The following is a 25162-nucleotide window of genomic DNA, read 5'->3' on the forward strand; positions in this document are numbered from 1 at the left end:
AAGGGGGTTAAGGAGGCAGAGGGCATCCCTAGGGTCCTCGCCCCTGAGCCTAGAAGTGAGGAGAAGGAGGGATAAAGTGATTCTGGAATGGAATGAGGGGTTGCCCATACCCAGCGGTGACCATCCAAGCATGGGGTAGTCATCAGGACATGACAAGGAGTGGGCCAACCAACGGTTGATGATGGTCCTAAAATTGTATTTTCATCTTCTGAGTGAGAAGGAGGACGGAAGCGTAAGTTTGCTGAGGAAGATGATGTAAAATCAAGGAGGCAGCTGAAACAAAAGTTTGCTTTCTGTCAGAAGACAAGTGCTGGCCCAGGAAAGGCAGACCCTGAGAAGCAAGCCTATGACGCCCAGGACCTAGGACAGGATGGTGGGAAATGACAGGGGCTCTGAATTCTCATCTTCTTGCCCAAGGGACGGAGTAATTTTGTTCAGGAAAAGAGAACTCTGCACGAAGGTCATAAATGGCCCCGGAACACATCTGAGGAATCTTGGAGAACAAAGTGCTAGAGACTGTAGCTGTGTGCATACAGTTCCAATTTTCCAAAAAACCCCCCCACAAAACAAAAAAAAAAAAACCAGAAAAATACAATTATTCTTTCTCTCAGAGAGTCCCAAACAGATGATTTGGAAGAAACGGTGTCACCACTAATGGCTAGCACAGATTTACACAAAACCACACCAGACGGACTGCCTTTTCTGAAAAGGTCACTTGCCCAACACATTTAGGGAACCCTGCAGACATCAAGATTCAAGGAATGTTTCCAGGGGTTTGTCACACCACTCTGTCTGGAGACCAGACTTATCCATTAAAATTTTTTTAATTGATATGTAAACCATACACCAAAATCTACCCTCTTAAATGACATAATTCAGGATTTTTAGTTTATCTACCAAGTTGCAGATCCATCACCCCTAATTCCAGATGTCCTGTTCATTTTTATCAGTGACCCAGATGATGTCACAGAGAGCTTGCAAAATCAAATCTGATGGCTGACACTCTGCCCCTAGGGAAAGAGCCTGGCACCCAGGGAGGATTTGGGCACCTGCTGGCAGAGGAAGGGAAGGAGGGATGAGATTCTTAATTGGTTCCACAATTAGAGGGCACCGAGCCACGGTCATGGTCATTCGTAGGACAGAGGCAGCAAGAGCGGCCGGAGGCTCCAATCACCCTGCAGTGTCCAGGATGTGGTCCGATTGCACCACCTGGGGACCCAGGGAAGGGGTGGCATGCAGAAGTGTGGGGACAGCTCGCTCTCCTGCTCCTCATCTAGCAGGGCCATCTGACACTTAGCTGGATGACCACAGCATTCTTTCCTTCTTCCTTCCAAATCTGCTTTGCACATGCAGCCAACGAACCGTTCTGAGACCTCACTTAATGAAACAGATTAATCTGGAGAAGGGCTCTCCTGTGTCCCCAGCTGCGAGGGCAGCGTGGGATGGAACGGTAGTGCCTACATTTGCTGCCTCGCTCTGTTAGGAGGCTGGGCTCCGGAGGGTTGACAGGGGCTTGTATCACCCTGGGCCGGGGCCCATCAGGAACCAGGAATTCTGGCTTTTCCCTTCCACTTAGTTCAGCTGGGGTGGTGGCGACAGTGAGTTCCACCCTTCTAGGGCTGTGCCTAGGGAGATTTGGGGGGTGACTTCTGGGGGGGTGGTAGGAATCCCTGGTTCCCGCACCTGTCCAGCTGTGGCAACTTTCACGCTCCTCCCAACCCCCTTCCAAATCGTTTCTCACAGTTAGTACAAAGCCCACCTCCTCCAGGAAGCCTTCCTCAGCCATCCCCTACTGGCTCCTTTCTCTAAACGCTCAGATGCTGCACAGTCACACACCATGTTCTGGCGGCTTCAGGAGCCAGAGAGGTTGTGCAAGCTACACCTCTGGCCCCGGAGAGCAGGGACCAAGCCTGGCACTTCCCTGCTCTGTTCCAGAGCCCAGAATGTAGTACGGAGCACCACTCCATCAATCCCAGGAGGAGAGTTAAGTACTGCTCCCACTGGGGTGTTCGTTGTAAGGGACCACCCAGACTCCCTTTCAGGAATTGTGCACTCTTCCCCAGCTGCTGCACATGCTGGGGCAGACACCCACCCACACACACCCCTGCCCAGCTCTCAGCCCCTATGGAAACTGCCTTGGGTGATGACCGTTGCTGGCATAAGGTTGTGGCAGTGGGGATATAAAGACCTGCTCCTTTACTCCATCGTGGGACAGCTCTGAAGTCACCTCCCTGTAGGGTCAGAACTCCCCAGCCAGACTGCCCTGCAGCCCAGCTTCTCCCTCTGCCCTACCCTGCTCCCTTCCCTTCCCGTCTACAGCTATTGCTCCAAAGGATATGCCTCAGTAAGAGCCCTGCCCGCTCCTCTCCAACCCAGAGTCAGCTTCCCAGGGAACACAGACACTGCCGGCTGTTCGTTGCCTCAGTTTGCTCGCTCTGCAAAATGGAGCAGAGTGGGGAGGGGTGGAGAGAATGTCTCAGCCCAGCAGGGGAGCACTCAACTCAAGGTCAACACAGGCAGTGGGTCAGCAGCATGGCCAGGACTCTGCCCTCTGGGAGCCCCCTCCTCTGTCTGCACCTGCTGGGTGGGTAGATTGGGGTGGGAGGGGAACCTCCGCAGGGCCCCCTCCAGCCGGCAGGGCTCCGGGGACAGAGCACCAAAGGCCGCTGCTCTCTGAGGAGTACTTGAAATACTCAGTTAGTACTTTGCTATCATGAAATGCATCGTTTTGCCTGAAATCAGCAAACATATTTGAGTTGTTTCCCAAAAGAAACAAGTGGTTACTAGTTGTTTAAAAGTTTTGAGAACATTTTTCAGGACAACCTAGGAACTGTTCAGGAGCTTAAAACTTTTTCTGCAAAACAAGGAGAAGACATTCACAGTTCAACTTTAATCACAGAGCCCCTGGGAGCAGCCCCTGGAGTGTGGGAGCAGAGGGGCCCTCCTGCCTTGTCTGCCTGGGTGGCTGACCCTGGAGGGAATGCAGGGCAAAGCTCCCTGGGCTCACAAGTGAGATCAAAGGGGACAGCCCAGCCCCTCTGCAGCCATCTCCTCACCCCTCACCTTTCGGTGCTTTCGGTGTACCTTGGACTCAAGAATGGGCCAGAGCTAAGCCCGTTTCTAGGGGCCTTAGAAGTCTACCCACTTTGTAGACCCACTTTACAGAAGAGGAAATAGGGGCATGAAGCAAGTTGCCCAGGTCACAGAGTTAGTGAATGGGGGAGGGCGAATTCACATCCAGGGTCTAATTCCAGGGCATGCATCTCTGACTTCAACAATTGGAACGAAAAGAAGCATGGGCACGCCCAGCCTGGCCTCCCGCCCGAGCGGGGACATGAAGCAGACTTCCTGCGCCAGGCTACAAGGCACCACACAGCCCAGCTTCAGCTACCAAGACGTTTCTTCCCCGAGCCCATCTTGGGTCTAGTTGAACACCGTCTTCTTCCATTACCAGCTAGCTGCCCCTGGTTTGGGTCCCTCTGAATGCGACGTAGCTGCTCTTAGCCTCCATGTAAATCTTTCATGAGTTTATTGGCGTGACCGTTCTTTCCCTGCAGCCTCCTCTTCCCTGGCCCCGTCCCGTTAGCCTCTCCTCCCGGGACATACTTTCCATCCCTTTAATCATCTTTATTGCCTCGCTTTGGACCCTGTCCCGGGTCCACATCCTCTGCGAGGTGCGCTGACCTAACCGGGCATTCGTTAACACGAGCGTGGCCCGGCGGAAGGTCAGCTTCCCCGTGCGTGCGTGTCACACTCCTCTTCCTATATTCCTGGGGCAGCGGCAGCTTTCCGGAGGCCCACCGCTGTCCGGGGGGGGGGGTGGCGGTCCCACTTAGACAGGCGGCCAGGTCCATGAGCCAAGGTGCGGCTGACCTGGAAGGAGAGCCGCAGCCTGCCGCTGCTTCTGGGTCAGGGGGTGACTGTACATTCAAAGCTCGGGGACTCCCTGCACCTCCAGACACAGACTCGGGACCGGGGGTGGGGCAAGGGAGGAGGGACACCCAGCCTCTGCTCTCGCTCTTCCCCAGTCGCCCGAGAGCCCCATTCCCCTTTTAGAGATGTGCTCCCTACTTTTTCTGTCCTCTAGGAGCCCAGAAACGAGGCATTAGCCTCGGCAAAACAGCACAGCACTGAGGCGGTCCACACAGCAATCATTCTGGTCAAGCCTGGCCCAGGGCTTGGTCCAACGCTCCTGGCTCAGTTTCCCCTTTCTCTGCTGCTCCATAACGTGCCTAGTGGTTCTGCTTCCTAAGCCAGGATGGCCTTCCTCCTAGTTAGTGGTGTGGTTCCTGTCCCCTGGGAGGGCCTCTGACCCACTAAGTCCACCAGCTGATGATGAGGAGTCCCGGGGACCTGTCCTCCAGGCGGCCTGAGCTGTGGCCAGCACCCAACGTGCCTTGTTCAGGGCCCCTGTGTGGAGGGGAGGCCCAGGGACCCTAGTCAGCCACGGCCCTTGTTTCAAGGGGGCAGGAGGAGAACAGGCACCTCCACTTTGCAAGGAAGGGATGTCGCCTGGACTGTTCCCTTGGTTCTCTAAGAATATTCTGTTCGTTAAAGGTAAAACCACAGACCATCCCTTTGATCCAAGAAGAGATTCCCTGTAGAGGCACCCACCTCATTTTAATTCCCTGGGCAGAAGCCTTTTTTCTCTTTCCTTCTTTCCTGCCTCTTTTCCTTCTTTCCTTTTTTTTTTTTTTTTAATGTTTCCAACCAGAAATAACTGATGCATATCCAAACAGAAAATACACTCTAACCCTGCTTTACTATGAATGTCCACAGGCTACAAACATCACTCTGTACCTGGAGTTTTCCACTTGAAATCTACCACAAAGACTTTTCCAAGCAAGAAAGTCTCCCCAGGAACAAAAGCAGGTCTTCCTGGGACTCCGAGCCCCCGCTGCCTCGGGGCACTTTTTCTGGCCCCTCGCTATCACCCAGCACGCCGAACTATGGGGAGACGCTGGGTTTTGCCCAAGTTTAAGTGAGCTCCTCCAGGCACGGGAGAGCAGGTGCACGCGTGGCTGCTGATCTGCGGGTTGCCTGTCACCGCAGAGCCAAGCACAGCCAGCGACGACTTGCAGTGACTAGGGAAGAGCAGGAGACACAGATGCCCTTGGAATCGTGAGCTTCGGAGCCTCCTGGAGGCCGTGTCTCAAAACACACGTCAGCTGGGACCTAGTCCCTTGAGGACTGCTGTCCTTGCTGCAAATGGAAAGAGCCTTTCTCTTCCTGAGCTGTGGAACCAGCACCCTGTCCCTGGCCTCCTGGAGGGATCTGTTTCCTGGGCCAGCCCCGAGAAGTGGGGCTCCTGCTTCCCAACTGGTACCTGACCCCATCGCTTCATCTCACGGGTACCAGCGGGTCCCCGGGAAAAGCAAAACTCAGGTCAGAACCAACGGAGCTAGAGACGGCTGGCCAAGGACGGAAAACCCAAAGCTCTCGACGGAGTCTCTCCTACCTCCGGTCATTTCTCCTCCGTCGGAACAACTTCTTCGTGTGGGCGATCTCCACTTCGTGGGGCATCGGGTGGTAGCCCTGTGTGGTGTGGGAGGAAGGGGGATCGTGAGTAACTTGTGAAAGAGAGCAAGGACCTTCTTAAACGTAACTATTGATGATAACGTCTATGACCAAAAGGAAATCAGGATTTTGGAAAGACTAGACTCTGACCGCCAAATCCAGACTGAAAAATGGAAACAGCAGGGACACAAAGGGGACCTCCGAATGTGTTATATCCAGTCACTCAAATTCCAGATGACAACGCTCAGGGCCAGTGGGATGAACGAACCCGCTCAAAGTCTCGCAGAGAATTAGCGACGGAGTTGGGACCAGATCCCGGATTCATGGCTGCATGACCAAGGACAAGTTACTCTTTCAATGCTCATGGCTTCTCTATGCTTCCTGACACACTGGGGATGTCCGGATCTTCTCTGGGCTGTCGAGGGGACCAAGGAGATGTAGCGCCTTGCAAACCCCGAGTGTCACGGAGATGCAGTGTGCTAGGACTGTGGCTGCCTCATCCTGGTCCAGGATGGCCCGTCCAATTCTGCCCCAAGACCCTTATTCCTCATACTCCTGGAGAGTGTTTAGGAGAAACACGAAATACTTCAATGCTTTTTTAAACTTTAAACTGGGGAAAATCCCAAGAACGGTCTTTTGTACATTGTCATCGGTACAACAACTACACACCTAGGTCAAGGTTGGAGATGGACCCTCTGCTTATAACAGGGCTGATTCTGCCAATGCCAGGCCCCAGGCAGAATGATCTGCAGAAGCTGGGCTGATGGCCAGCTCTGTTCTTAACCATCGTCCTCCCCCCAGCAGGAAAGGTGGGACATGGGGGTGAGCACTGGCATCACATTATGGGCAACCTGTAGGGGTGGGGGTGGGCAGGGGGATGGTGGAGGGGACCCGGGCCTGGAGGGCTGGGGGGAGGGGGTGGTCTGACTTGGGCCTGGGATACCTGTGTACAGGTCTGATGCAGACTACAACCTGAGTGTCACCCCCCATGTGGCCCATGAGGCCCTTCACACGCACAGGGTGAGAGGGAGTGACAGGGCCCATTGTGCTGCAGAGTGGTCAGTAAGTGTCCATCTAGCTCAACCATCCCCACTTTATAGATGGGTAGACTGAGATCCTCTATGGTAGCAGCCCTCTGGTTTCAGGCTCCACCATGGAGGGCCGCACCAGGCTGCCTTCTCAGGGTGTAGCCGCCAGCCGAGGTGGGCTGGATGTTGACAGCTCTGGCCAGTCTCAAGGAGCTTCCTGGGATCGAGCAGTAGGAGGACAACAGGCAACAGGCTCAGGAGGACAGGGGACACTAGAATTATGGATACATGGCCTAACCTCCTACTGAGTCCAGGGAGGGAATGCACACATTTCAACATTCATTGTCATAACACCCCCTCCCTCCTACCCTGTCCCTTGCCTCCAATAATCTGGCCGAAAAGTCATGAATGAACTCCGGGCTCCAGACAGCCACAATGGGCCTCTGCAGCCTTAGGATGTGCTTTGTTTAATGGTTTTCTCAAAGGATATTATTTGCTTTTCTTTAATACAAAACACAAACAAGGAAAAACACCACGTCTTCCCCTCTCATTTCCCCTCTCCCATCCTGACCCAGCTCTGGGCTGGCCCCTTCCCTCCCTCCGGGCCTCGGGTCACCGCAGGAACACACTGGGTGTGCCCCACGCAGACAATGGAAGGAAGCTAAGGCTCCCTTTCAAGCTGGAGGCCTGGACTGGGACCTCACCTCGGGGCCGGGCAGACGGAGCTGTCCGCAGCCCTGGGCTTTCCACGAACCTGGGATGTGCGGCCGCCCTTGTCTGGGCTTCAGAGTCTGGGGCTCTGCCCTGCACCCTGTCCTCGTCTTCCACGCACTGTAGCAGGAGGCAGCTGCCCTCGGGACTCCAACCCAGTTGCAGTCCTAGCTCTCCTTAACTCAGTGTGGCCCAGGGGAACTGCCGGCCACTCAGGGCTTCTAATGAAGTGTCCATCCATCTCTCTCCCCCCCAAATCAATATATATGAGTGCATGCATAGACGAGGTCACAGTAGTCCAAGCATGGGCTCTGCAGCTGTACGGGGAGCAGCCAGCTCCTGGCTCTCCCTTTCGATGATCGTTTGACTTCGATAGCTAACCTCCCCTCGACAGCTCTGGGTTTGCACATCTGTCATAAGAGCATCAGCCTCCTCGGGTCCTGGTGAGGGTTAGCTGAGCTGATGAGGGTGAAAAGAACGTAGCCTAGCGCCTGGTATGGAGTAAGCCTCCGTAGGTCTCTGCGGAGGTTTCTCCAGCTCCCTCACCTTCATCATCTTCCCCATCATCCTGATACTCAGCTCAGGGCCGGGTGGGCCCAAACCGGCCAGGCTGCGCTGGTCCCTCTCCTTGTGGAGCCCCCAGTCCTGGCACAGAGACTGAGGTGGTTTGCCGGGCGATGGGGGAGCTCAGGTTAGGGAAGGCAGAGGGATGAGCAGAGGGCTGGTGACCCACCTGCAGAGTCAGGAAAGGAAGGCAGAAGTTCGGCCTGCGCCTTCTTTGGCCCGTGGCTGGTAGACCTCACGGGGAGGCCAGAAATCAGCTAAAGAAGTGACAAAGGACAAAGTCTTGCACTTCTGAGGCCCCCCCTCCCCAGGAGCAATCCAGGCCCGGGTGCTGGAGGACGGGTCCCACCCTCAAGACCACTTGGAGCCCCAGGGTATAGGCATCTGGGTGAATGAATGAGTAAGTGGATTGCACACGACTTTCAGGGGCTCCTGCAGGGGACGGGGCACACCATCCACACTGGCTTCCCTGGAGAGCCTTCTGCAATCAGCCACTCTGCTTCTCAGGTGGGTGGTTGACACCAACGGACACATGCAACTCAGGACACTGCCCGCACTCCTTCTAAGACAAGGGTGACTGGGTGTCAACAGGGGCAAAGACGAGGTCAGCCGATGAAGAAAGAGGAAATCTGTGCTCAGCCACACCCCTGCCATCAGGCTAGCTGCCTGCTGATCTGGGCTGGCAGAAGTTCTTAACTCTGCACACGAATTTTCACGTCAACATCATTCACTCACAACAGCCGTGACTGGAAACACCCCGAGGGTCCGCTAACCAACGGCTAGATAAGCAAAATGTGTTATGTCCATACAATAGAATATTATACGGCTATGGAAGGAGTTCTTTTTTTTTTTTTTAAGATTTATTTATTTATTTGGGAAAGAGAGAGAGATCGAGAGAGACTGGTGGGAAACAGAGAGAGAGAATCCTCAAGCAGAGACCTGCTGAGCATAGAGCTCGATGTGGGGTTCGATCCCATGACCCTGAGATCACAACCTGAGCTGAAACCAAGAGTCGGCCACTCAACCAGTGGAGCCACCAGGTATCCCTAAAAGGAAGTTCTGATACATGTGATGATGTGGGTGAACCTTAGAATCATTGCGCTCCGGCAAAGAAGCTAGTCACCAAAGACTCCGCACTGTACAATCTCATCTTTTACGAAATGTCCAGAATAGGCACATCTGCAGACAGAAAGCAGATGAGTGGTGGGTGGGGGCTGGGGAGAGGGAGGAAGGGGGTGGTGACTGCTAATGAGTACTGGGTTGCTTTTTGGGTGAGGGAAATATTCTGGAATTAGATGGTTGCACGACCTTGTGAATATACTAAAGTACAACTAACCGTATGCCTTAAAAGGGTGAGTTTCATGGTAACGTAAATCACGTCTCAATTTAAAAAGGTGGGAAGAAAATCTGGGGGCAGTATATTCCGGGTAGAGGGGACCCCAAGTGTTAAAAGAAAGAAGAAAGAAGATCCAGCCTCAATGGCAAGTGTTCCTTTCTCACTCAATCACTCTCCAGGAAGCAGTGGCCTTAAAACATTTTACATAAGCCAGGCTGGCAAAGGGCAGCACATCCCAGGCAAGAGGCACCCAACAACCACTGTGACTAATGAGAATCCAGAAAGGAGCGTGCACGGGTATCTCCAGGCCTGGCCAGGGCAGATGGGGCTTTGGCTTTACGCCAGAGATCCCTTCCTGCTTTTTAGAATCTATCCCTCAAGTGGAGAATGAGAAATTTATCAGGCTTGTTGGAACTACCCTCTAAGAGCAGAGAGTGGCCTTCGCTGTAATTCTTTGCTCAACAAATTCTTCCACTTCATGCTTTGATAGAGGCCCATACGGATGTCAGTCCAGGTAACATCGGTCCAGGCGGGAGGGTGCCCCCATCTCCATAAATGAGAGCACCGGCCTTCTGGTTTACCAGCTGCCTGGCGGGTCTCCGCAGTCTTCCGTCGCACAGCGCTATGCTGGACCACCCCCAGCGACGCCTGGTCTTCTTCCACTTCTCTGCTCAGAACCCTTCTGCCCGTCGCTCTGAGACCTGGCTGCAGTCTACCCCTCCTCCCCCCACCTCTGACCACTTTTGCTCACTAAATGGGCCTGGGAGACAAGTAGATTATATAAACCAAGCCTCTCCAGGGACAGAGGGAAGGTAATACTCCTTCCGCATGCTGCACTGGCTGAGCACACGTGCAACGCGCGCACACACACACACACCCCCGACTCGGAGGTCAGCAACGTTAAGATGCAGCTCTGTGGGCCAGTCCCTGAGGGCTCCGGTTGCAGAAACACGCTATGTGAAGTCCGCCCCTTCCAGGGCAGGCTGAGGCGGGTCCTCCCAACCCGGGGCAGCATTTCTGCGGGAGTAAAGGCAAGCCCAGCAGAGCGGCAGGTCCCAGGCTGGGAGTGCAAGGGCCTTGTCCCTGGGGGGAGAGTGCCGTGAGCGAGGGCCAACAAGCTCACTAAGCAAGGAGCCTGCACAGTGATGGCTCTGCGTGGGCGGCTCTGCGACCTGCTGACTCTGTGACCACAGTGACATGCTCCCGCTAGGCTCCCCGCCCCCGCCCCCAACCCACCCGCTCTTCTATTCACCTCGGCCTATAAAAATGGCCATTTTAGGCACCGCACATACAGTAGTAAAACAGAAATAGGCAAAATGCTTGTTGGTATAGAGCACACGTTCTAGCGAAAGCAGAGAGACAACGGGCAGATAAGCAGATGCTGTGATAATTGACGAAAACGCTACCGAGCAGAGCAGGCTGGCAAGGGGATGCACACGGCGGGGGTGGGGATGGTCAGGGGAGACTCCTGTTACTCGGCCTCCATCTACCCACCCACCCACCCGCACATCCACCCGCGGTCCTTTCTCACGCAGACAGCGCTAAAGGTCTCCCCTGTGCCAGGTGCCTCAGAGGGAGGAAACCAGAACGAACAGACCCAGCTCCAGCCCTGGAGGTCAGGGAACACAAAGGAGTAAGCTGACGGATGCCATGGGCCACAGAAGACACTGAACAGAGACGCCTCGGGCAGCCCGAAGAAGGAATGAGGACCCTCCTTGGGAGAAGGGTCAGGGAAGCCCTTGCCATGCAGCTGGAACCTGGGCTGAGTCCTAAGGAGTCTGAGAGATGCTCACTGAGGTGTGTTACCGCCTCCACCTGCTGGCCAATGACGCGAGCGTCACGGGAGCGCGTGGAGATGCACTTGGCGCTGTGGGCGGACAGGGAAGGACCAGAGCATTCTGAGGGCCAGCACTGGTGCTCCTGACCAGTGTCTGGTTTGGGGCCATCTCTGTCGTCCTCTTCACCTCCTGGAACAGGTACAGTTCTGTGCCTCAACAAGATTAGTTGGAGTCCTACCCTGCAGAGCTGTGAACAATGACCTTGTTAGGAAATAGGGTCTTTGCACATATGATCCAGTGGAGATGGGTTCGTACTGGAGGAGAGCGGGCCCTAAACCCAATGCCTGGTGTCCTCAGAAGAAGAAAGAAATTTGGCTACAGGGACAAAGGAGACACAGAGGGAGAAGGTGATGGGAAGATGCAGGCAGTGTTTGACCAACACAAGCTTGAGCCAAAGGACACAAAGGACTTCTAGCGGCCACCAGAAGCTAGCGGCAAGACAGGATTCTTCTCCAGAGTCTTCAGAAGGAACACTGGCCCTACAGACCCCTCCATCCCAGACTTCTAGCTCCAGAACTGGGGGACAATCAATGTCTGTTCTTTGAGTCCCCCGGTTGGCGGTACTTTGTGATGGTGGGCCTAGAACACGAGGATGCTCCTGGCTCTCCCAACCAGATCCCACAGCATGGTCCCAGCTGCAGGCCCACAGCACGAGGCTGGCCTCAGGGCGCCTCCCCACGTGCTCCCTCCGCAGTAGCAGCTTGCTCCTTTCATGTGGTTCTCCAGGGCGCTGTCTGACATGGGTGGTCCTAAGGCCATCTGATACTCCCTAGTGGGTGAGTGCTACTAACTCCACACCTGTCCACTCCAGAGCCTTTGGGGCCATAACCCATAGGTCATGCAGCTCCAGGGGTGGAGGACCAGGCTCTGCACTGGGGTCTTCTGGCCCTTCATCCAACCAACAGCCTGAGACCCTGCCCAGCCCCCTACTTCCCAGTGCTTTTGGTCTGTCTGAGGAGACCCAAATCTCCAAAGTAGGCAGGGTTCCCCCACCTCCTGGCCCAGCCCCACCATCGGGTATACCTGCAGGGACCAGAAAGACGGGAAAGGCAGGGAAGCCGGAAAGACGCACGCACTTCGTGGAACCCCGTGCCCACTTTCCCTTCAGGGAGATTTTCCTAAGATTCCTGTGACCTTTGACCTGTGTCCACTAATCCCAGACCTGAGCCTGATAGAAATCACCCAAGACGAACTGTCTCACATGTCTGTCATGGTCCACTCACACGTCAGCGCTTTGCAGAGGGAGAGGATTACACAAATACAAGAGAGTCTTCCTCCTAGTGTGTAAAGCGTCCCCCAGATTGCAGAAGATCTGGACAAACAGCACTGTGTGGCTTTTACTGGGAAGCAGGGGAGCTGGGGGGGGGGTTCACGTGGCGAGGATTCTTCACCACTTTCCTGATGAGGTAGGCGTGCGCTCCCGCCCTGCTCTGTCCGGTGACACACCTGTCTGCCCCCATCACACCTGGGTGTCGACTCTCCACCTGGGCCTCTTGAAGCCACAATCCCTCTCCTCTCCCTCCTGAGCTTGCATGTTGATCGGCCGTACTAGGCTCCTGTCGCTAGCAAGAATGCGATTAAGTACATGGGAACTAAAGGTTCCTTCTCTCCAGAAGATACCAGAAGATTCAGGTGGAGGGCCTTATCGGCAGTCTGGCAGAAGAAAGACAGGATATTGGTTCTGCTGTGCCCACTGGGCAAGCCAAGGGAGCTGGAGCCCTGAAGAGGCAGGACAGAGCCTCTGGCCAAGCTGGCTCAGGCCTCCCCAGGCTCTCCCATCTCCAGCCCAACTTGGGGAGATATCCCGAGGGTGAACAGTACAAAGCAGCCACAGCACTTGGCAACTTAATGGGCCATAAAAATGCCATGTACAGCTCCCTGACAATGAGCTTGTCTCAATAGCAGAGGCTTCCTCCTGCGGAGAGTCATGTTTTTTCAAAGCTTCTAAGAAGTTATCCTACCAAGGTCTCACTGTGGGCATGTGGGCAGGATGTGTGGGTCACGTCCAGTGAAATAAACAGGTAATGTTTCTAAAATTCCTGGAATCTCCAGGCTGCACAGCTATCCAGAGAGGCTGACCTGTTCTAGAAAGAAAGGTAAGGGGCAGACAGGCTTCCCTGTGTTTAAATTTGTGGTTTTCTTTTCTTTTAATTTATTTTTTTAAGCAGTAGAGACTTTAAAAAAATAAAAAAATAAAAAAACAAGACCTTAACTGGAGCTCCCATGTAAAAAACACAGATAAAAGTAGACAGGGATGAGACCGAGAGGCTGAACCACCAGCATTCACCCTTGCTTACAATTCCATTCATACCCTGGAACGTAGACCCTAGACTCCACTCACTCTGAAAAAGTGCTGTCGCTTGCCTATTGATGCCGGCTCCACGAGAACTGGACATTCTTCTAGAGGAGGAGCTGAAGTTAGGTTCTCTGGGACCCCCCAGAATTGCCCGTGAACATTTTGCCTGTGTCAGTCTTCAGGGTGAGCCCACGACCTTCATCATCATCTGGGGGTCTGTGCTGCATGGTAGGGCAGTCACAGAGACTAGCTCGCTGCCATGGGGAAGCCTTCCTCGGAGGCACTAAGCTGATAAAACCCACCCCTCCCTTTTCCTTCAAGTTGGGTTTCTCACCGTAAAAACCAAAGGAGTCCTGACTGATGTCTCACACACCCGTCACACAACCTGCGTCCCGGCTCTGTTGCCACACCGGGGGCCCTCTCTCTTCTCCTTCTGGTGGAAAATGAAGATGAAAATAATTGCCTCTTTAGTCACGACTTCCTTTGATTTCGTGAGCCAATAAATTTCCCCTTTTTATCTTTCAAATATTTTGAGATGGGCTTCTATCACTCATAACCAAAGAAGTCCTAAGCAGTCCAGCATGGGATCTCGTTATATCCATGAAGTCATGGGAAGCAAACATGACCGCCCCCGCCCCTTCCCACTGGAACCCACGTCAGGAAGAATCCACTGGGCAATTGCAAATACAAATGGCATTTGCTTGATAATTTCTGAATGAAGAGAAAAAATGGGTGAGAACATGAACAGAAACCGAGAAACAACAGAACAATGTTAGAACATTCTTCCTGCATTCTATGGTGTAAAATGTAAAGGAACCCATTGCTGAGGGGCCGGATTTTCCATGACCATTGTCAGCCTTCCATTGTGCAAGCGAGTCCAGGGGCCGTCCTGGAGGCACAGTGGTATTCCCGGGGCTCACTGGCAAGGCAGCAGCCATGCCGACGCAACTGGGACAGACACGTGCTCTCCGCTCTCCTGATGAGGGACATTTACTGAGGGTTCTGGGAGGCCTGATGAACTGAAAAAGCTACCACCTTCAAACCATGGCAGACCAAAGGCTGGAAGAGGTGCAAGAAATGGAATGGAACAACGACCTCCCGGAGGAAGGGGTGCCTGAGGCTACCCTCTGACTTACTGGAAGCAGACTAAGAAAGATGGCGGCCTTGGTGCAGGTTGCCAGGAAGCAGGCGTTAATTAATGGCTTTGTTCTTGCTTCTCCTGAATGTTCTCTGGTACAGCTCAATACACAAACTGGGAGTAGTCAGGGGTCAGTAAGTGTGAGGGCACCTGCGGGCCATGTGGCGGGATCTCCTGACCAAATGACCTCTAGCAGTGATGCTGAGATGCCCCTCACCCTCTTCTTTTCTTTGGCACAGGCTGTGCTAGTGAGAGGTCACCATCTGCACCCCAAACCCCTGTGCCAGGAAAGCCCCCCACCCCTGAGGCCTCCTCAGTATTTCCACCCATGTCCCTCATGCGCCTGCTGGGAAGCAGCAGCTCAAACCCCCAGAGACGCCATCCTAGAATGTGGGCACCAGGGTCCCCTCACCAACCACTTCCTGAGCTCCCTGGCTGTGTCCAGAACATTCTCAGGGGACAGAAGTGCAGCTTGCTGCAGCCTCAGCCTCCTCCATGTAGACAGTCAACACCCACCTCTTACAAGAGAAGTGGTGAGTGAAACACCGAGTCAGATCAGCCTGGCCAGGCCAGAGGGCTGCAGGCAGCTCGCAGGCCACTGAAGAGGTCAAACCACGTGAGACGAGGAGCAAGTGCAGGGAGAGGGCGTGGAGGGACTGGCTTCTATGCTCAGGCTGACGGAGCGCTTGCAAGGGTAGCATTGGTGGCATCGGTGCTGGGTGTGAGATGGCAAAATGTGACCCCTCCCTCAGGAACCACCGGGCTTCCATTCACTCCTGCGACACTCCCGCGAGCCCAACAGTGGACTAAACCACAGACCAGGGCTTCCATCCCACAAGGGGAAGGGGAGAGCCAACAGGATGTAGCTAAAAAGAAAAAGATCATTTAAACAGAGACCGGTGAACTGGAACAAAAAGAAACAACGAAAACGAAGAAGAGGGCAATGCTTTCGACCGGAGGATAAGAAAAGGTCTAAGAAAGTGACATTGGAGCTCAGCCAGAATGACTAGGTGGACAGACGGAGACAGAGCCAAAACTGAGACTGATGTTCGCTACGGGAGAAAAAAAATGAAAAGAGTTGACTCTCCTTCTGTTTATCTTCAACATACAAAGCTTAAGGGTTTCTTTAATTTAAATAAAGTAGTAAGCTTAGATTAGTAGTTCCCAGCCTTTTCAATTTTATAGACCGGTAAAATTTAAATTTAAAAATAGGGAGTTGTTACGTTTCCCTCTGACTGAGGACATTCCATCTACTATAACTTTCACTTCACAAAGGTCAGGACAGGTGGTCCTCTACACAGATCGGCCTCCGCTGTGTGCAAAGCACTATGCCATCCTACAGACAGCCTTTTAACAGGGTCCCAGGCAGGTACTTGCCTACCTACATGTACTTAGAAATAAAATGAAAATACCCTATGGGGTTTATGCCCTCTTTGTAGCAGACCACACAGGATACATGTATATGTACATAATATCTCCCAGGGTACATACTCCAGACCAAGTGTTCTCAACTTCACGAGCCATTTAAGGGGTTTTCAAGAACGATTCTGGACAAATGTGATCATTTTCACCTGACCTCAATCTCCAAGGAAACTGTGAACTTAGCATTTTTCTCCTTTTGCCAAAGGGCCATGGGAAGACCTCTGGCTTACCTGTGTCGGCCTAGGTCATGGACCACAGCAGCGATCATTCCCTCCTGGGTGTGAAAGGCAAGTACTCATGTAACCCAAGCCCTTTCCGTTCCTGCTAATGCATTTAATCAAGCAACCATCAGTTTTTGCTTGGTCTTATTTTGGAAGCAAATGCAGGTTTTTGTCTTTTTTTGGTCATTCGCTCACTGACCATCCCTTCCCATCTTGGGCCCTGTGCTACCCTCCTTGGGTCACTGATACAATGCAGTTAGCTTGGTGAGTACCTACTGGCCTACGAGCACACAGCCCTCCGCTGCCAGAAGCTCCAAACACTGAAGCTGCCTCCCCAGAACATAGCAAAGTGCCTCCCCAGCCAAGCGCCAGGCCCTCCCCGCAGCCCTCCCATGGTGGGAGATCTCAGAAGGGCAATCCCCAACTGCTGAATGGCTCAGCTGCAGAAACAGAAGGGAAAGCTGATGCACTTGCTGTCCGCTTTATCCATGAGGTTTTCGAGGATGAGATCCCTGTTCCCTCCCTCCTTTCTTTTTTGAGAAGGCGACATTGACCAGAGTGTGGCCCTTTAGTAGGAGTGGAGAGCTGGCCTGCAGAGCCACCCAGCTCCGGGTTCTGAGCACCCCCGGCATAACCAGGAAGGTCAGTGTGCACGAGCTGGGCCCACGGAATTGGCTTCGGGGCTGTGGGCCTGGGTGGCTGACTCGAGGGCCAGGATTTAAGGGCATGGCCAGGACTCCTGGCAGAACCACAGCTTTTCCAACCAAATCACTTCCGTGGAGGAAGCAATTCTTTCTGCTCTCACTGCCCGTGCTCCTGTGTCAGATCAGAAGCCTACCTGGAGGAAAAGCCTTAATCACTATCCCCTACCTCCCCATCTGTACCCCACACTGCTGGTCCTGAGAACTGGCTTTAAGCTCCTGTTTACGGTAATGCATCAGAAGGTGCCCCGGGCCGGGGGCCAGGAGACCCAGGTTCCTGCCCTGGGGTTGGAGGTAGACTGTTTCCCAGATCTTTAAGGGGTGTCCACTCCTCCCCCCTCCGTGTGCCTGCTGCCCTACCCTTGCACCACACATTCTGGAACCTCTGGAACCAGAGGGACGCTTTTCCCTCTGCCTGCCACATCTTCCCCACTTCTGTTCACCCCTGCAATACTGTCCAGACTTTGCCATTGGGATTAATGCCCATAAAAGAACCAATCCTGGTTCGCATGAGAATTGATCCACTTGGTCACAGGGCACATTGGGTAAACTTCTTAGCGCTCCATCCTGGTATCTAAATGAGCTAGGTTGTTGCTTCTTAGCTTATCTCCCCAAGCACATTATGAAATTTCAGGAGCTGGGGGGCCGTGTTTCCTTCACTTCTGCATGCCCCGCAGTGACAGATACTGTGGTCCTCCATAATTACTGGTTGGACGAAAAGTTAAGATGACTGACAGCTCTGGATGGACCAGAGTTGGGCTACCCCCATTCTCTCCTCTGTGGGCCGGCAGCATTCACAGGTGACCCGGGGCCTAGAGACCACGGCCCTCAACCGAGGAATGTCTCCTGGTCGTAAGCAGTTATGACACTCCACGGCTCCCTCAGCCCTCCATCCATCATTGCAATTCTCCTTCCATTAAATGCAGGAGATATGAAGACCCGGATCCCCCCAGTCTTCGGTTAGACTGTAAGCCCTCTGAGAACCAAGGTGGCTATTTGCTGGCCTGCACGGTGACAATGACACTGTGGATGTTTCATGCCTACCACTTGACTCCACAGGCCCCCTAGGTTGTAACAAGCATCTCACTTCTGCCAAGTCCACCCTGTGTGCAAGGCCAGAGGCCAGTCGGGCCAGGCCGTAGGTCTGCTCCCTTCCCTTCTCTGGGCTACGTCCTCCTCTGCTCTAAAATGGAGAACTTAAGCAAACCCTCTGTTGTGAGGATTAAACGAGGTGCTGGAAGTCCAATGAGAGGACACATGTGCATACACCTGGCCAGTCTTTGGATACATGTTTAACTCAACCCACATGGGAGGTGCTTGTGCCCAGACCAGCCTGCAAAGAGAAGGGTCCAAGAGTATTCTCGGTCTACAGAGCTGAGGCCAGACAGGCTGAGAGGGGTCAGGACCCAACAGGGGATGAACACAGTCTGGAGAAGTCACACAAGGAACAGGAGCCAGGGAGGCGGTACCAAGAGTTCACCCTGTTGGGCAGAGGGACGAATAAGCTTCAGGGTCCAAGAAGGTAGGCATGGTCTCCGCAGGGACTCAAAACAAGGCTCCCATTGGAAGGTGGGCTGGCTCCAACTGGGACCGGGAGTCAGGCACCCATAAGGAAGGTCCCACCCAATGGCCCCTCCTGGGCTACAGTCACTGACTCCAGAACAGCATTCAGCCCCTGCTCCCTGCCCTGGATCTGTGCTCTTTGCTTGGTGTGAAGCACTTGGCTGGGGGGTGGGGGGATGGAGTTGAATTCCGGGTCATGGCCAGGACCACAGAGTAGGCAGAGGCTAGGAGACTCCTCAGAGTCCTGCCTTCCCTGTCAAAGTCTGATCTCCCAAAGAGCATCTCCCATGTTGCCCATGCTCAGTGAGACTCTCCCACTTGACCGAGAACACCGAGAGCTGGGGAAGAGGTCAAGGGGAGTCATACATGGGAGGCAGCTTGTCCACGCGGAAACACTGCCTGTGCACTCCTTGTCTGTTTGTAGTAGCTTCTTTTGGCTACCTCCTAGGCCACATCGGGCAGCCAGAGATGACAAAGAAGATGGCAAGGTGAGGCTAGGGCATCCCTGAGCTGAGTCCCATACGGATAAGCTAGCCCAACAATGGAGGGAAGCTAGCCTGCAAAGGCTTTCCTTCCCCTCCAGTCCTGCCCCATAAATACACTCTCTTCCACTGAGTGAGCAATTCCGTTTCCCTGGAAGGTATTCAAAGGTCTCCTTACCAAAGAAGGAACTAAATTATGTCTGCAAGGATTGTGAGCTGTGATAAGGATAACAAGAGCTTCTATCACTTATGGAGAGGGCACGGAGCAGAGAGTTTTACACTTATCAACTAATTTAAACCTCACATCAAAGAGGGAGGCACTCTTATTATCCATGCTCAACAGGAGAGGAAAGGGAGGTTGGATTCACTTAAATAGCAGACCCAAAGCAATGCGCAGTAGAGCACGTACATTAACTCAGGCCCAGGATGGAACCTTATGCAGTACCCAGGAGAGCGGCGGATCGGAGACCCAGCACCAACCATAGCACTCGCCAACCCAGAATTCGCTGGGGTTGCATCTCTTGGGCAATGGACCCCTGGTTTCTATCACAATGCACTTTGCACAGTGACTGTCACATAGCAGGTACTCCATGACGTTTGTTGGTAGAATGAGAAAATGAATGAACAAATGATAAGCGTGATTTACAACAAGCCAAGTAAAAGGTTAGCCCACTCATGGTTTCCCTTGGATTTGTGCTGTGGACAGTGGGCAGTGTCAAAAGCATACATTCCCAGGGTTGCCATATTTGATCTATGCAGGGGGTACCTTCCTTCCTCCTTTTCCCTCCTTCCATGTTAAAACCAACAGCTAAGTTGCCAAGCTTAATATTCATATGATGAGCACCACGGGAAAATAACGGATCCCGACCGGTGTGTTGTCCAACCTGAAAACTATAAGGAACACGCTCTCATCCTGGTGAAAGTTTCCAGTGAGGAAGAAAGATGGGACATGAGTAGATAAAGATGAATTCCTTCAAAGCTGCGTGCTTGCAAGCACGCAACTCTGCTTTAACTGGAGTCGAAAATCATTAGTCCTACTGCAAATATCTTTGGTAAAAGAAATAATCGCCTTCAACTGGTTAATTTTGTAAGGGAATACTTTAAGGACACAGGTTGTACCTCTCTCTGACTACAGGAAATGTACCATTTCAGAAATTCAATTACTTGTTCCATTCCCAGAAAGCAGGGCTGACCTTTTGTTGTGTGGATGTGGCCATTAAGGATTCCCTGCCACATCAAAGAGTCTTTCCGGGTTGTCTTCAATCGGGCAGCCGTTGGTCTCGGCCGACTCACCAGGCCCCAGCAGCTACGATGACCTAGTTGGTGTCTATTTCCCTCCGTGTCTCTGCAGCAGACAGCGATGTGACCTACTTTCAGGGGCACAGCGGTGACTCAAGAAGGAATAGAAGGGAACAGGACAGCCTGGACACAGGACTTGGAAGCGCGGGCTCTGGGCACTTCCTGACACCCTCTTGTGCTGGTCAAGCACAGCGCCCATCCCTGCCACCTCTTTCCATTTGTGGTCTTTGCTTCCTATAGCTCCTCTCCTGACTCCATTGTCCCTGGGTAGCCTTTCCAACCTCCCATCATCGATCAGGTTCTGATGGGGGGGCACCCAGTCTTCCCATTCTGCAGGCCATAAGGAGGACGGTGACATTGCCGCAGCACACGGGGGAAACACAATGAGGCTTCTTGGGGCCAGAGGGTGGCAGCCTGCTCCTCCAGGCTGAGTGACAGCCATACCCCATCCCCACCAGGACTTAGTCTCAAACATCTATTGGGACTCTGCTCTATTTTAAAAAGTAACTAAAAAATGACAAAGAAGCGGTTTTAAAAATTCCGAGCATAAAAAATGACAAAGAAGTGGTTTTAAAAATTCTGAGCGTGTGCATTGATGCACAAATTGCAGCTGGGGAGTCTGTACAGGGTCAACCCTCCAGAAGAGGAGTGGGCAAACGTTTTCTATAAAGAGCCAGATAGGGACGCCTGGGTGGCTCAGTCGGTTAAGTGTCTGCCTTCAGCTCGGGTCATGATCCCAGGGTCCTGGGAGCGAGCCCCACATCGGGCTCCCTGCTCTGCCTGCTGCTCTCCCTGCTTGTGCTCTTTTGCCCTCTCTCTCTCACAAATAAACAAAATCTTAAAAAAAAAAAAAAAATGAAGAGCCAGATGGTAAATATTTTAGAATCTGCATGCCATGTGGTCTCAAGTATCATTGTACAGCAGAAGGAGCCATAGGAGCATAGCTGTGTTCTAACAAAACTTTATTTATAAAAATAGGTGGTGGGCCAGATTTGGCCCATAAGCTGTCATTTGCTGACCCCTGCGCTAATGAATTCTTGGAGGCCAAGTGTATTTTGCAGCAGTTTGTCCTCCCTCTGGGCCTTCCCTCCCACCCCGCCCCAGTAGTGATTTCTTGAGCTTGACAGACACCCGGGTTCCTCACAGTCTCCCTTTACTGCTATTTGAACCTGTCTTCAGGGAAGGCCCTGATAATCTCAATCCCCTGAGAGGAGAATAAACGGATTTTATTTACATTTCAATCAATAAAAACCTAAGGTCCATGGCTCTCAGCCCTGAGCAACTCACTGACAGCCCCAGGGGAGCTCCGAAACATCCGGGTGGCCAGGTGTCCCTGGGAAGCCTCGAGGCAAGTGGTCTGGGCTGCAGCCCAGGCAGGACAGATTTTAAAAGTTCTTTAGGTGATTCTAAAGGTGGTCAAGTTGAGAACCACAGCCTTAGGTCAAAAGGGGAAAAAAAAAGTAGTGGTAGTGTTTTAGGAATAAATGAGCTGGGCGGGTATTGTTGGTTTTTTTCTCCTAAGGGGTGGGGATGAGGAGGAACCACGTCCAGAGCCCTGGAAACCATGCCGCACAGGCAGTCCCCCTCAGCCAAGGCTGGCACTGTGTGTGGATTTCACCATGCTCTGGCAAAATCCAAGACTGTCTCCTTTGTCTCCCTCCTGACGTCTAGTATGGTTCTCTACTGGCAATATATGCTCTGTGAACACTGGTTTATCATCAAAACGTGCAAACAGCCTAACAGTCAATCATCAGTCAATCGATCACGCCTCATTAAAAAAAAAAAAAAAAAAGGGACCATGTCCTGCCTTAAGAGGGACTGTTGTCTAAGGCAGGGAGATAAGTCATCACAGATGAAATATACACTAGGCTTAGCTATATTCACACTATCTGATGAGGCAGTTGTTCCAACACCTGAGTGTACCCTGCAATCACCTGGGAAGATGTGAAAAATCTCAATGCCTGCGTTGCACCCGATACCAACAAAATCAGAATGTCTAAGGGTGGAAGACTGGCCTGCGTCTCTTTTAAAATTCTCAGGTGATTCCAATGTGCCACAAAATCGGGAACCATGGTTAGAAGATCCTGCTGCTCTGATGCGGTCCATGGCCCAGCATCCTCAGCATCTCCTGGGAGCTGGTTAGGGATGCGGGAATTCAGCCCTGTTCCACGGAGTCAGAATCCGTGCAGGAACTGGTTCTGCCTGGAACCTGCATGCTCATTCAGGTGTCAGAAGGGCTGTACTAAGGTACCATGTTCTGAGAAAGAGAAGGCTCTAGAATGTCCCCGCACGGTAATCAGGGAATACTTCTTAGAGGAAGGGACAGAGGAGGGATTCTAAAGGATGGGAGAATTAGAGGCAGAGAGGTGGTGGGGAGGACTTCACATACAGAGGCAAGAGGAGACTGGTCTTCTGGAAGGGCGAGCCAGCAGGAAGAAGTCAAAATGCGTTTTTTTTACGAAAGAAAATAAAATGACACTTAGTTACACATTTAAGACGCTCAAGGTTTTTAAAAGGATAAAAGGACAGGAAAGTCAGGCTGGTCTTGGTCAAGTGGGGGCAGCAATGAAGGGCCAGTGGGTGATCAGCATGGATGGGGTCATAAAGGAAGATTCCAGGAACTCTGGATGCCCAGGAGAGGGCTCCTGGTTTTGTCTCACGGGGCATGTTGCCTTTGAGTCAAGGAGGGAGGTAACAGGAGAAGGCACTGGGCAAAGGTGCTCTGACAGCTTCTTTGAAGAGTACAGATTAGTATGAGAAGCAGCAGGGAGACAGGATGATCAGACAGGAGGTTCTAACCAGTCTGGAAGACAGAGCCTTTGAGAAGGTAGAAGAATAGAGCACCAAGGAAGACCTTTCAAAGGAGGGAATTCTATTCTATTCTATTCTATTCTATTCTATTCTATTCTATTCTAATTCCATTTGGTGGGTGTGGGCAAGAGAGCATTCTGAGGTCTCAAATCTGCCATGCTGTGCTATAGAACTGACTGGAAGGAAATCTAGAATCTCAAGTATTGTTGTAATAAAGCCTTTTGGTCATGACCCCCAAAAGTTATCTATGGGAAAATACAAGTCTCTAGCAAACATGACTCCCAAAGGGAAGTGGAGAGGAAAAGCTAAGCTGTACACAAGCCCTGGGATTGTCCTCAGCTCCAGTAGGCCATGAAGACCCAGAGCAGCCCTTGTGCACAATCCCTTTGTTTCCAGGCCTCTGGAAGTCAAGCTGATTCCCAGTTGAGTTGGAAAGGCCGGGAGATTTTTCCCATGTTGCGGTAGATTGGAACAATAACTGCGCAGTGGACGGTACCACAATTGTTTCCACTGAAGTTATTTCGGGGGAGTTTAGGAAGATTGTCTTTTCCAAGACATTTCCTTCACCCGATTCTCTTTATGAAAACACTAAGGGCAGAAGCCGGTGTCGCCACCGACATGCTTGCCCTGCTCACCAGCACGCGCACAGTGTTCCATGCGAATGACTCCCGGTGGGCCCCGTGAACTCCCATGCAACACCTATTTCTTCATGTCCTTGTAGAAGCCCTTAGATTTGTCGAGCGCCTCATGGTTGTCCAAGGACTTCCTTGTGATCAACTGGCTAGATTCTCCGCCTGAGAGGGTGGTGGGAGGGATAGATTTCATCATCCCTACTCTAGTTATGAGGAAACGGAGAGGAGAGAGAGCCACTGTGAGCGGGTTCACTGCCTGCTCATGGTCTTCTCGCCATTGCCAATCCCATGCTGGCCAAAGATGGAGGCCTGGCCCTTCTGTACTCAGGGCCCCACCACGCGTCAGTGCAGCTGTTACACACGGGGCATGACAGCAAACATGTGGGGTCCAAGGCTGGAAGGAGAGCAGGGGCTGGATGCGGGAGGCCTTCCAGGGCAGGAGCTACATTCTACATGTGATGGGGAAGCAAGGGAAGGCATAAGCATGTTAGTAAAACAGCTAGATTGTGGATTTGGTGGATTGTGCCGATGTGGTGTGGGGGACAATTTCAAGGGGCTTTCGAAGGGCAGCACAGGGCAGGGCCGTTAAGAAGCCGTCCCAAGGGCAAGAGATGTCAACGGCTAATGTAAGGATCGGGGAAATGGCAGAGGGACAGGAGAGTCTGTGAACATCTAAGAATAAAATGGGCTAGTTTTGGTGAAGGATGGGGGTGGGGATGGGGGATAGAGCACCATCCGTGAGAAATGGCAAATAAGACACAGTCCTAGTTCTGAAGGAACAGTACATCCTTACAAGACAGATCGAAAAGGAAGGAGGATTAAGCCCGGTGAAATGTAATTCATATCAAGAAGGCAGAGGTCACTACGCTAACATTTTGTAAGTTTGGATCAAATCCTGGCTAACCTCTTGCCCTCCTCTGGTGCAAACACCTTCCAGGAGGGCACGGCAGGAGAAATCCCTAGGACCTGAGCACAGAGGGTCTCGGCTCTGGCTGCAGATTAGATTCACCTGGGACCTTTACAGGGGCCTGGTGCCCAGGGCCCATCACGCCGAGATTCTGACCTGCCAGTGGGGTGGGGTCCGGGCACGGATATTTTTCAAGAGCTCCCAGCCAACTCTAACATGCAGCAAGGAATGGGTGGGGGGGGCGTGATACTCATTCCAGAGACCTTGAAACAAGGTCTTCTCAGCTTCGCGGAGGGAAGTTTCTGTTTCCCCACCACGCCAATGGCAGGACCAAAAGAAGTTGTTCTTTTTGGTCACCGACTTCTGACTCTGAATCACCCCGAGGTCTTTAGGGCATCTCTCTTCTTGTGGGATGGAGAGGTCCCCCTGCCCGGGGTCCCCAGGGACCCGGCAAGGTTCCTCCCCAGTCCTCACCCCCAGGCGCCGTCTGTCCGCCCGCCCGTCTTCCACCAATCAGGTCTTCCTGTGCGTGGACATCCTGTGCCGGCCGGCCAACCTGAGTGACCAGCCTGGGCCACGTGGCCAGCCGCTGGTGCCGTTGCCCTTTGGGGTGTCCTGACAAGACCTTGCTGAGGGGGTATGATGACATTTCCTTGACCACACCGCACGCCAGCCTGCTGGAACAATGTCCCTTTT

At 52.8% G+C, this 25162-nt stretch overlaps 1 protein-coding gene across 5 annotated transcripts in view; it reads right to left on the reverse strand.

Moving 5' to 3' along the window:
* Window positions 1–25162, reverse strand: part of CTIF (cap binding complex dependent translation initiation factor) — a 279914-nt gene that overhangs the window by 122896 nt on the left and 131856 nt on the right. For all 5 annotated transcript variants that reach the window (XM_080821450.1, XM_080821446.1, XM_080821448.1 and 2 more), the window contains exon 7: window positions 5459–5535. In XM_080821450.1, the coding sequence (XP_080677576.1) occupies window positions 5459–5535 (77 nt within the window). The remainder of the gene's footprint in view (window positions 1–5458; window positions 5536–25162) is intronic.

The sequence above is a fragment of the Martes martes genome (assembly GCF_963455335.1).
Source record: "Martes martes genome assembly, chromosome: 13".
NCBI lineage: Eukaryota > Metazoa > Chordata > Mammalia > Carnivora > Mustelidae > Martes > Martes martes.